This window comes from Oryctolagus cuniculus, chromosome 5 (assembly GCF_051225735.1).
Source record: "Oryctolagus cuniculus isolate XC-2025 breed Fujian yellow rabbit chromosome 5, ASM5122573v1, whole genome shotgun sequence".
Taxonomy (NCBI): Eukaryota; Metazoa; Chordata; class Mammalia; order Lagomorpha; family Leporidae; genus Oryctolagus; species Oryctolagus cuniculus.
The window spans coordinates 169,326,255-169,339,154 of record NC_142871.1 but is presented as its reverse complement, the minus strand read 5'-3'; the positions used below and the strand labels follow the sequence as shown (position 1 = coordinate 169,339,154).

At 51.6% G+C, this 12,900-nt stretch overlaps 1 protein-coding gene across 21 annotated transcripts in view; it reads right to left on the bottom strand.

Annotated features, from left to right (window-relative positions):
- Positions 1 to 12,900, bottom strand: part of EXOC2 (exocyst complex component 2) — a 248,073-nt gene that overhangs the window by 173,384 nt on the left and 61,789 nt on the right. For all 21 annotated transcript variants that reach the window (XR_016234397.1, XR_016234395.1, XR_016234396.1 and 18 more), the window contains 2 exons: positions 4,811 to 4,924; positions 1,385 to 1,509 (listed from right to left, as the gene is read on the bottom strand). Coding sequence is in view for 15 of the 21 variants with exons in the window: in XM_089333481.1 (XP_089189607.1) it covers positions 1,385 to 1,509; positions 4,811 to 4,924 (239 nt within the window). In the remaining 6 variants the exon portion in view is untranslated. The remainder of the gene's footprint in view (positions 1 to 1,384; positions 1,510 to 4,810; positions 4,925 to 12,900) is intronic.

The following is a 12,900-nucleotide window of genomic DNA, read 5'->3' as shown; positions in this document are numbered from 1 at the left end:
AAGACGTACAGAACGTGTTACTGTGATCGTCTCTACCACGAAAGTAGCTCTTGCTAATCACTGAGCTATTCTGATACTTGTTATAATATGCATTTCCTTTTCACGAAAAAGCAAGCAAGCTGGATAAATGTGTTCTTATCTAAAGGCTTCAAAGTTACTATGTAGCCATTTTCAACAAGCCATGAAGTCACCTGCATGCGAGTCGTTGGTCAGCATTATCTTTGCTAACCTTCAAGTGTCCAGCATACTTATACTTGGGAAATATTAATAAGTGAGACTACACAAATGTAGTACAACAAACAAGACTCCTGAAGTGCGCCACAGGAGGCCACACACAGAACAAAGACCACAGACAAACGCAAATGTACATGTGGACACAAGCCTATTTTTCAAAAGGTCGAGGGAAAGGCCACATCTCCTCAAGTGCAATGACCTCATCCACAACACAACACCCATTTGTGCCGCCACTCGGCCGAGGAGGAGTCACCTCTACCTAACGCTGGGCTCTACACACCTCTGCTCAGGTTGTTCCTGCTGATGCAGCTTAACATTGACGAGTGCTAGCTTTGAGACAACAGGAAAGCGAGCGCAAAGACAGGCACCACATGGGGAAGCAGGGCACAGCGGATTACCAGGGCCGAGCACCTGCTTGCTCTGTGCCCTTCTAGGCCTCCACATTTAACCCCCTACCTGCAAAAAGGAGCTGCGTCAGATACACGTTACCCCAGCACAGGTCCACAGCCGGGAGAGGGCGTTAAAAACAGTAATGAGATGTCTGTGGCTGAATGGAACGTGCATGTCCTTCTGAATGGAATAGGTGCAGCCTCTTGATACACAGAGTTACAGGTACTCAGCTCACAAGACCTGGGGTACTAAAGCTATAAGCAACAGCAGCCTTCACTGAGATGGGTAAAGCCACGACACTTCTACTTCGTTAACTTCCCTCACGACACGGACGATGGCACAGACCGCGGTCAGCTCAATCCGTCCATATGTGCGGGAGGCCAAACACACAAACGGTCACATTTACAGAATCGATGAGATGTGCAAGACACGGAGGGCTATACAAGGATTTTAAGAACTGAAGAACTGTACCCGCTGTGATCTCACTTCTTATCAGCCCTGGAGCCTGGGCATCGTGGGAGAGGTAGTCTCCCGTTTCACACATGGAAGATGGGTCAACGAAAGCAGCAGAGACAAATATTTGAAGTACCGAGCCTTCAAAGAGATTCCAGCCTGGGCCGCAACAAATATTTATGGCACATTTTAGTCCCCACTTTTATAAATACAGACGGAGCGCGGCAGCCTGTAAACGCGCGGGGAGCACGGTGTCGGGTGTCCGCAGGGAGCAGGGGCTCCGCTGACGGCTCGGCGGATCGCCTACCTGAGAGGGCGTCCTGCGCCTCAAAGAAGGTGCTGAGCCCGCCCTTCACGCAGGCCAGGCTGCCCTCGCTCTTCTTGCTGGCCTGCCGCTTGAGGTTGGCCACTGCCATCTTGAGCTGCTCAAAACTGAAACGAAACAGAGAAACCGAACGTCACTGCGAAAAGCAATCAGACAGACCATTACGTGGGAAGCTCGGAGCATCCAGCCAGATGAAAACCAAAAGCTTTCAGATTTTCACCTCCATCTCAGCCTTTCATGTACTATGCCCGTTTAAAGCTCAACTGCCCTCAGACGGTGACTGCCAACGTGTCAGGCCCCTAGGAAGTAAATGCAGACATAGCTATTTAATGGCCCACATGTGATGTTTGTGACTTGTAACAGAGAGGGTTTTAACTCACTGACGGGCAGATTTTTTTAAACACTTATTTTACTTATTTGAAAGGCAGAGCTACAGAGAAAGAGGGGGACAGACAGAAAGAGAGGTCTTCCATCCTCTGGGTTAACTCCCCAAATGGCTACAATGGCTGGAGCTGGGCCAGTCCAAAGCCAGGAACCAGGAGCTTCCTCCAGATCTCCCACTTGGGTTCAAGGGCCGAAGGACTGGGGCCATCTTCTACTGCATTCACAGGCCACAGCAGGGAGCTGGACCGGAAGCAGCACAGCCAGGACTCGAGCCGGTGCCCACAGAGGATGCCAACACTAGAGGCGGCAGCTTCACCCACTACACCACAGCACGAGCATGGGCAGATATTAAAGGCGGCACTTCTCTGCACAGGCACTGAAGGACTGTGGGTAATTAAAATAATAACAATGATGATCATGATGACAATGATAATTAGAATGTTAGTCTCACTACATTAATATCCATTCCCCTGTTCTTAATCATAAAATCACCTAAAAGCTATGGGTTGATTCACACTTTAAATAACTGAGAAGACCACAATATTTCATCTCTGGATTGCAGCGGGATGGGAGGGAGGAGGTAGGCCTCTGTGTTTCATAAGTTTGATTTCCACTTGAGCAAAGAAAATGTGGCTATAAAACCCTGAATACATTCCTGAGCACCACATGATGGCCCAACACGGAAAGCGGACAAATTCTGACACAACTGTCAAAAAAGCACAGCCAAATACACAAGGAGGACCATCTACTATGATGAAAACTTCATGTAGACATTTGCTTTACAAATTCATCAGCCCAAATTTATTATATATATTAAAATACCAACTTTTCCTACATTTTCCCATGGTAGTTTTCATCCTGTTGAGTGAATTAAAAATTACATTAAGGCACCATGGTGACACCAGTGAAAATACCCACACCATTCCTGCTAATGCACACCACGGGAGGCAGCAAGTGATGGCTCCGGTGTTTGGGCCCTGCCACCCACGTGGGAGACTCAGACAGAGTGCCCAGCTCCTGGCTTTGGCCTAGCCCAGACCCAGCTGCTGTAAACATTTGGAATGGGATATTCTCTCTCTTTCTCTTTCCCCTACCCCTCTTTCCATCTTTCAAATAAATAAAATACATTTTTAAACTATTAGTTGTATTAAGGTATATTTTAATATCCTGCTTCAGAGTCATGAGTAAACGTGTCATCAGCACACTGCTGGTCCCTGCTGAATTATCCTCCTTGCCAGCTGTGAGGAGCTGTGACACAGAGGCGCCCCCCGGGCACTGTGTATGTGTGTGTGTGTGTGTGTGTGTGTCTCTGCCGCCTTTAGTCTGACACACACCACTCCTGCTCTTCCGTGTAACGACATTTAAATGCTCACGAGGAAAACTTCACAGCACAGAAGTCTAAGAGCAGATGCTGCAGAGGAAAGAGTTCCTTCTCTTGAGACTCCAATCTTCCCACGACTTACACAGCCTCAGATCTCGCAGCCTGGTTCATGAATTTTAGCCTCACCTGCTGCACAGTATGTACGATTCCTCTCTCGGTGTTAATAACACTCTTGGTGTTAACATCTGACAGAAAGTTCTGCATTTTTCACATAGCTTGTTGCCCTGAGAAAGGGTTCATAGTACTTTTTTATTTACATGAAGAAACAGTTACAGGAGAAAAAAGTTAACCTATCCAGAATGCAAACTTCAAGCTGTAAGCCAATGGCTTACCCACACTGTGGGGAGCAATCCGGACTAGACTGAGTTACTGGAATTAAGACTTATTCTATGCATCTGCTCTCCCACAATATGGCGCTGGGAGAGGAGAAAACAGCTTCTGCACAGCTGCCTCCAGTTCAACCAATAAACTGTAGGACTTGCTCCTGATTGGAGGAGAGCAGCGTACTCGGCGTGTGGGCAGCCGAGTTGGGATTGGCAGAGGAGGACTATAAAGGAGGAGAGAGACGGCATGCACTAGGAACATCTAAGGGGAACATCTGAGGGAACACCTGTGCAGCCCCCGAGAAAGCCGGCCGGCGGTGTGCCGCTCCCCTGCGGAAGTGGGGAATGTGGCAGGGGGAACTGCCCTTCCACGGAGGTGGAAGGGATAGTAGCCAACCCGGGAAGAACCAGCAGCAAACCCGGGGAGGGCCGAGCAGACGAAAGAACAGCGCAGGGTCCTGTGTCGTTCCTCCACGAAGAGGGGGAGCGACATAATGGTGCCGTGACTCGGATATGAAGCCTAGGCAGGGCTTAGTGTCGTTCCTCCACGAAGAGGGGGAGCGACACACACGTGTTTTACTAACTGGAACTGCTTACCGGTGAGTCACAAGCAGTTCTTGGGGTGAACAGGTGAACCGCGGTGAGCAGGCTCCCTCTCAGACACACAGAGCGGCTCCTCCACCTCTTGGCGGTGCACAGAATGACAAGCCACCTCCCCTCTCCCTGCCCTGTGGCCAGGGAAGGCGGTGTGTCTGTAGTTTATACCAGAATTTAAAATTCTGGTGTTGGGGCCAGCTAGTGACACAGCTAGTAAAGCTGTCACTCGCAGTACCGGCATCCCATATGGGTGCTGGTTCGAGTCCCGGCTGCTCCACTTCCGATCCAGCTCCCTGCTAATGCACCTGGGAAAGAACTGGAAGCTGGTCCAAGCCCTTGGGCCCCTGCAGCCTGGCCCAGCCCCGACTGTTGTGGCCATGTGGGGAGTGAACCAGCAGATGGATAATTTTCTCTCTCTCTGCCGCTGCCTCTATGTAACTCTGTCTTTTAAACAAATTAATAAAATTCTGGTGTTATCTAAGTACAGAAAGATCACACAGCAGGCTGGGTCCCCAGCTGAGATGCAGAAGCCTAACGAGGTAATGAAAGGGCAAACATCACATGACCGTCGGGAGTACAAGCCTCCTGACAACCTCACATCACAAACTCGGACACAGACGCCTCAGACGCTCACAGGCCCCCAGCGCCAGAGAACTCAGGGGCTCGGGCCAGACCTGAGACTTGTTACCACACGACCCCCAGCGGCCACCCACACCCACTGACCTGGTGGTTGAGTGGTTCTCGATGAGATACCAGGCAGCGGAAAAATTCTCACTTGTGAAATCGGCACTCATTCCATGGAACAGCATTTCCAGGTCTTTCTGTGGAAATTTACTCCTGAGGGGGAAAGGTTGAAAATACATTTCAACTATTGATGAATACAAACGAGTAACAGACATCACCAAGGACCTGAAGGCAAACTGCTGTATTACACAGGACGCTTCTCACATCATGACTGACTTCCTAGCAAGCCACCTTTGTGCACCTATGACGGGAAATTAGTTGAAATACAGAAATTACATCAATCAAAAAATTTAAGATTTAAAGAGGGTTTCAAACATAAGGCTGAGATTATGCTTTTATGAAACCTAACAAAATATGAATCGATTCCCCACTTGATGAATAAAAATCAAAATTTGGACATAGTGAAATTTAAAAACATTAGATCACTCTGCTAAAATGCCTTTTTATTAAAGACTTTTATGAGAGCTGTTTTAAGACATACTAATGTTGCTCCCCGTCTTCGTGGAGGAACGACACAGGACCCTGCGCTGTTCTTTCGTCTGCTCGGCCCTCCCCGGGTTTGCTGCTGGTTCTTCCCGGGTTGGCTACTATCCCTTCCACCTCCGTGGAAGGGCGGTTCCCCCTGCCACATTCCCCACTTCCGCAGGGGAGCGGCACACCGCCGGCCGGCTCTCTTGGGGGCTGCACAGGTGTTCCCCTTAGATGTTCCTCTTAGATGTTCCTGGTGCATGCCGTCTCTCTCCTCCTTTATAGTCCTCCTCCGCCAATCCCAACTCTGCTACCCACACGCCAAGTACGCTGCTCTCCTCCAATCAGGAGCAGGTCCTGCAGCTTGTCAAGTTGGTGAGAGGCAGCTGGGTAGAAGCTGTTGCCTCCTCTCCCAGCGCCATATTGTGGGAGAGCAGATGCATAGAATAAGTCTTAATTCCAGTAACTCAGTCCAGTCCGGGTTGCTCCCCACAGATCCCCCTTTCTTTTTATTTTTTGGCGTTGATACGCACCTGTCTTCGGTGTCCTGCGGCACACACTCTGCTCTACTTGCTAGAGTTGCCCACAGGTGCTTACAAGTCCTATCAATCAGGCAAACCGAATCCGGGTCCTCTCTCCACCATGTTGTGAGGAGGTTTTCAGGCGCTGATGCGTGCCTGTGTTCGGTGCCCCGCAGCGCATGCTCAGCTCTGCCTGCAGGTGCTTACAAGCCCTATCAGGCAAACCGAATCCAAGCCTTCTCAGCGCCATATTGTGGGGAGGCCTATTGGTATTGATCCGTGCCTATCTTCGGTGACCTGCAGCTCATACTCTAGTCGAGCTGCCTGCTGGTGCGTACCGCCTTACTAATCAGGCAGACCGAATCCAAGCCTTCTCATTGCGGTATTGTGGGGAGACTATTGATATTAATAACGTGCCTGTCTTCGGTGACCTGCGGCGCATAAGCTGCTAGCCGCCCACAGGTGCTCACCACCTCCCTAATCAGGCAGACCGAATCCAAGCTCTCTCATTGCCATGTTGAGGGGAGGCTTTATTTTTCTCTATATCTCCGGGCATTCCTATCTCTCCCATTTTACGTCTATCTACCAGCATTCCTATTTCTCTCATTTTACTTCTAAACTTCTGTTTCTCTTATCCCTGCGGCTTCCCGGCGCCCGCCCCAAGGCTGCTTCTCGGCGGCTTCCCGGCTGAGCCGCTTCAGCCCGCTTCTCTTATCTGCGCGGCTTCGCGGCTCTGCGCGGCTCGGCTTCGCGCACACACTCCGCGGTCTCGCACTAGCCCCGCGTTCCCTATCTACTTGTGCCCCGCACGCTCTCTCTGCGCGCGGCAGCCTCCGCGAGTCACACAGCGTAGCTTACGTCTCCGCCACTAGCATTCAATCTAAGTTCCCCGGGCTAACCTGGCGAATTCAACCCAGCTCACGTTTCCGTTTCTGGTTTCAACTCTTCGCCACCCATTCCCGGGCTAACTTGAGAATCCCAAAGTGGCTTTCGTCTCCGCCTCGGCCTGCCCCCGCAGCTTCAATTTCCCTAACATTTTTCTCTACCCGGTATGTTTCCCCAAGCTTTCCTCCAACAATACTCCTCCCTCATTTCTCCTGGCCTCTCCCCACAGTCCGCATCCGAGTCTGTTTGTTCTAGCTTTCACTTTCGCTTTCGACCTTAGAGATTTCTCCCAGCTTCCCCCTGTAGTCCGTATCTGAGTCTATGCCTAGGCTTTCAATAGCTTCTTCTGGCACCTTTTTCATCCGGCTTTTCCCTAGGCTGTTTGCTAGTCTCTCTCTCTGATATTTTCCACTTCTTCCCGTTTCTTCCCTCCTAAGTTTCCTATCCGAGTCACGGCACCATTATGTCGCTCCCCCTCTTCGTGGAGGAACGACACTAAGCCCTGCCTAGGCTTCATATCCGAGTCACGGCACCATTATGTCGCTCCCCGTCTTCGTGGGGGAACAACACTGAACCCTGCACTGTTCTTTCGTCTGCTCGGCCCTCCCCGGGTTTGCTGCTGGTTCTTCCCGGGTTGGCTACTATCCCTTCCACCTCCGTGGAAGGGCAGTTCCCCCTGCCACATTCCCCACTTCCGCAGGGGAGCGGCACACCGCCGGCCGGCTCTCTTGGGGGCTGCACAGGTGTTCCCCTTAGATGTTCCTCTTAGATGTTCCTGGTGCATGCCGTCTCTCTCCTCCTTTATAGTCCTCCTCCGCCAATCCCAACTCTGCTACCCACACGCCGAGTACGCTGCTCTCCTCCAATCAGGAGCAGGTCCTGCAGCTTGTCAAGTTGGTGAGAGGCAGCTGGGTAGAAGCTGTTGCCTCCTCTCCCAGCGCCATATTGTGGGAGAGCAGATGCACAGAATAAGTCTTAATTCCAGTAACTCAGTCCAGTCCGGGTTGCTCCCCACAACTAATGCCCAAGAAATCCTAAGAATATCAATAAAGCTAGACCCAAGTAAGCAGCATTCACATTTACATGTCCACATCTAGGATGAAGTTAAGAAAAGCTTGTGGTAACAACATGGCATACACCATCTGCAACTCCCTTATCTTGTCCACAACTTTAAGATCAACTTCTAGGGGCTGGTGCTGTGGCGTGTTGGGTTAAGCTGCCACCTGTGACACCAACATCCCATATGGGCGCCAGTTCCAGTCCTGGCTGCTCCACTTCCAATTCAGCTCCCTGTTAATGTGCCTGGGAAAGCAGAACAAGATGGCCTAAGTCCTTAGGCTCCAGCACCTACGTGGGAGACCTGGTTGGAGCTCCTGGCCCCGCCCTGGCCATTGCAGCCGTTTGGGAGGTGAACCAGCAGGTGGAAGATCTCTCTCTCTTTCTCTGCCTCCTCTCTTCTATGTAACCTTTCAAATAAATAAATAATCTTTAAAAACAAGATCAATTTTTAGTAAATTGACTGTCTTATGGGTCCAAACACTGAGTATCTACCATGGGTCAGGGCACAGGGGGACCCCAGATGTGTCTAAAAGTGTAAGCACCATGGCCGCCCTGCCGGCAGGCCTCACAAGCACACAGCGTGCGCTGCTGGCCCCGCAGCCCGGGCGCTGCGTGAAGTCCGAACCCCAAGCCAAGCGCCCCCAGAGCAGACCTGCTTCTCCCTCAGGACTCCCTGTCTCTCTACTCCTCAACCCTACAGCTTCAGCAGCCCAAGGCCACTACGCTTTCCAGTCCGCGCCCCTCTGCTCCCATTGTTCTTCCAGCCCGCTGTCCTTTCTGAGGCAAACCTGGATAACCAGCCAAGCCTAACCGGGGGCTGCACACAGCACATGATGCTGTTCAGCAGCCTAGTATCTTGCAGACTCATTCAGCGGTGGGCAGACGTCTACCGCAGGAGGAACGCGGAGGCCCCATGCCTTCCCTGCCCTCCCCCCCCGGAGCCTTGCGGCCCCGGCAGCACACAGTGAGCACCTCCACATGTGTGGCGTCGGAAGGGTTCAGATTCCTTCTGCTTCTTGGGGGAGGGGCCCAATCTCCATACAAGATTCATTTATGTTTCACATGCACTTGATAACCTAGTCTGAGGGCAACTGTAACTCTGTACATGGCACTGCGACAACACGTCAGTGCTCAACAAGTTTCAGATTTTTGAACATTTTAGATTGGATTCTTGGATTTGGGATACTCAACCCTCACAAGCACAGGCTCCGTCGGTAAGTAGGCAGCACAGCCCGAAGTCAAGAAGGTATCCTGGGGCCGGCGCTGTGGCGCAGCAGGTAAAGCCACCACCTGCAGTGTCGGCATACCATATGGGCGCTGGACATTAAGTTATAATAAGGTACATTTTAATATCCTGCTTCAGAGTAATGAGTAAAACATGTCATCAAAACACTGTTGGTCACTGCTGAATTATCCTCCTTGCCAACTGTGAGGAGCTGTGTGACACAGAGGCTTCCCCAGGGCTGCTCCTGTTCAGATCCAGCTCTCTGCTACGGCCTGGGAAAGCAGTACAAGATGGCCCTAGTCCTTGGGCTCCTGCACCCATGTGGGAGACCCGGAAAAGGCTCCTGCTCCCGGTTTCGGATCAGCGCAGCTCCAGCTGTTACAGCCATTTCAGGAGTGAACCAGCAGATAGAAGACCTCTCTCTCTCTCTGCCCCTGCCTTTCTGTAACTCTGCCTTTCAAATAAATAAATAAATCTTTGAAAAAACAAAAACAATGCATCCTTACCAGGGGCACCACTTTCCTTCCCATGCCCCAGCTAAGACCAACAACTGATAAGCTTTAACACTGAGCATATGTGAGTGGCGCAGACATCTTTTCATTTCATGACTGTTTATAGCCCTCACCCATATTTCTGCTGCACTACAGCCTCTTTAGTTTTTATCTGTTGAACTCATTTATTTAGTGGAGCACTATGTCTTTGTAAATGAAAATGTTATCGCCAAAACTTTAAATAGGAAAATAAAATGTTAAAAAATGGGAAGAGGGGACAGCCTTGTGGTGTAGGCACCAGTGGGAGTCCTGGCTACTTCAATTCCAATCTAGCTTCCTCCTGATGCCCCTGGGAAAGCAGCAGGAGACGGTCCAAGTCCTTGGGCCCCTGCACTCACGTGGCTGACCTGGAAGAAGCTCCTGGCTCCTGGCTTTGGATCGACCCAAACCAGGTGAACCAGTGTTTAGAAGACCTTTCTCTCTGTTTCTCTGCCTCTGCCTCTCTGTCATTTTACCTTTCAAATAAATAAGTAAATCTCTACAAAATCAATAAATAAAATAAAATAAAAGGCTCTCCTTTCAACCAGGGGAGAGAGTCCTGTTGAAAACTGGGACAGCAGAGGAGAGGCTGAAACGAGATGTTGGGAGGACTGGAAGCCCCTCGGTTCAGTGCAGTCCGAGACCAAGCCGACCCTGCTCCTGGCTAGCTCCAAAAGCTAGCTCCCCGGTCAGAATCTCTTTGATGATTTCACCAGCCAGCAGTCTCTGACAGCGAGGTGGAGCACTTCGCGTTTTTAGAAGTTTGTTTTGGTTTGGATTCTTCATGCTGGTTCTCAGACTTCACTGAGTTAAGAAAACCCTGTCATCTCTGGGAGTTTTTCTCATTTTATTTCTTGGTGCACTGTGCTTCTAAGCTACAGCTTTGGGGGAACGTAACAAATGAACAGAAAGGCTTTGGTTGAGCCCCAGCGCGCTGAGCCCCAGCTAAGTACCCCCAGAGGCCTTCCTTCCGGCGTGCCCTGGGCTCACTCTCCAGTCCCACTCCAGCTGGCCGTACAAGGGACCGTGTGCCTTTGTCTACACGCGGCTGGAAGGACCAGCATGGCCACGGCCAGCTGAACATGAGGGAGAAGAACCCGGGGCCAGGCAGACTCCTGCTTTCTCAGCCTTGCTTCCGCACGCTGGGGCTCCACGCTGCCTCACCCTTCACTTACTCAGAAAGTTACATAATCCCCACTGCCCAAGCACTGCAGCCACCTGGTATCCAGGAAACCTGCCAACAAACCTCTGCCAGTCACTCAGTGGCGGGAGACCCTCCTCTCCCAAGAACCGTCTCCAAACTCAGAGAACACTGAAAGGTTAAACTGGGTGAGGGTCCCATGACAAAAATGACAGCGGAAAAAAGCGCACTTGCCTAAGATGCACCGTAAAACTCAAAAAGGACAGCGCCGTATGCCAGGGCAAAATGGCCAGGACGACACAGCCAGCTAAGCCATTCAGCCACATCTGGCTTAAAACAGATGGGCTGGACGGGCACCTACAAAGGACACGCGCTGGACGGTCGAGATGCTGGCACTGGGGTGCTGAGAGCTCCCAGGGGAGAGCTCTGTCCTCAGAATGCACAACTCACCTGGTCCTGACGCTTGAGTAGCACACTCATGACTACTGAACGGTTGCTTTTACAAATCCAAGTGGACCTCACTCTATCACAGACAAGGTTCCGACCCTGGTGAGGGCTCTAGGACAGCTGTGACAAATCCCCACGCCCCACTCCTCCATGCCACATTCTCTGGAGGTGAAGAGAAGTGACCAGAGCCCACGGGTATGGAGCGGGAGGAGTGCGCAGGCTCACCACCCTCATGCCCTCCATCATGTGCACACCACACCGTGCCACCAGCAAGGCTAGGGTCAGAGGGGGGCTGGCAAACCCTGAAGCGAGGTGCTGCTGTGAGCAGGAATGGCGAGGAAGCCTCGCGCTCCTGCCAGGGGCTGCCGCTGAGGTCCGAGGCATGGACACACCTACCCGTGTCGCATCCCCCACACGTGTGTGGCTCCTTCAGGCAGCTGAACGGCCAAGCAGAGTCTGAGAAGCACGGGAGCTCTTGGTCAGAGTCTCACCTCCGATTCCCCAGATCCTCACAAGCAGCCCTGGGACTGAAGACACTCAAACTCTCCTACCAATCTTAATTCTATCTAAAGCAGAAGAAAGAGCTGAGACCTAGTCCAGGAATCAGACTTACAAGAATAAGAAAGTATCTTCAGGAGGGCAAAATCCCGGGGTTGGCACTGTGGTGTAGCAGGAAAAGCCACCAACTGCGATGCCAGTTCGTGTCCCAGCTACCCTACTTCCCATCCAGCTCCCTGCTGGTGGCCTGGGAAAAGCAGAAGATGGCCCAACTGTTTGGGCTCCTGCACCCACGTGGGAGACCCAGATGAAGCTCCTGGCTCCTGGCTTCGGTCTGGCACAGCCCTGGCCATTGAGGCCATCTGGGCAGTGAGCTAGTGGACGGAAGATCTCTGTTTCTCCTTCTCTGTAACTCTGACTTTCAAATAAATAAACCTTGGAAAAAATGGCAAGATTCTAACAGAGATGTCAAATAATACCCTGGAAACCACACAACGCATCTCTGGACCGCATACCACGGTTTTAGCAGAAGCTGAAGGCTGGTGACGCGACCCTGTGCCCCCTCGGCTGGCAGAATCCCAGAGCTCAGCACTCCCGCCCTCACTGGGCAGAGCCCAAGAGGAGGCCAGCACGCCCAGCACGCCCAGCAGCTCTAACGGACAGTCCTGTCCCGACCAGTGAGGACTGCTGAAGATTTGCTGGAGCACTTCTGGGAAAGGTCTCCATGCTTCCAAGGGGAGCTAGTGACAGCACCTCCCGCCTCTGCACCGCATCCTGTCTGCCACCCCAGGAACTGTGAAAGCCGAACGAAGGGGAGCAGAACAGCAAAGCCATTGCCTCACACCCTGGCGACGTGACCGAGTCACTGGGTCACCTGTGCTGGTCCACCCTCTGCAGACCCTGCACATTAAGAGAAAAGTCTCTTCTCATTTCAGTCAAAAGAACTTTCATTTTCTGTTACTGATTCAATCCAAGATACCCATCCAAATATTGTGATCTTTCATGGAAACACCTCAAAAATGTGAAACAGACGATCTGGGGCAGCGGGGGAAATGAAAGACAATGCCCAGGAGCCAACCACGCTGCAGAGGACAGAGGACAACGCATCTCAGCACTGCCCTGGGAGGTGGCTGCGGCAAGCACTGGGCGAGAGCAGGCTGGGCTCCACTCAACGTGTGCTCAGTCTGTCTGTAGGACCCCGGGGAGGGTCTGAGATAACAGCACCATATTTTCTTCCTCTTAGGAACACTCTGAGGATTAAAATAGAGAATGTGGAAAAATTAGCAGTCTCTGCA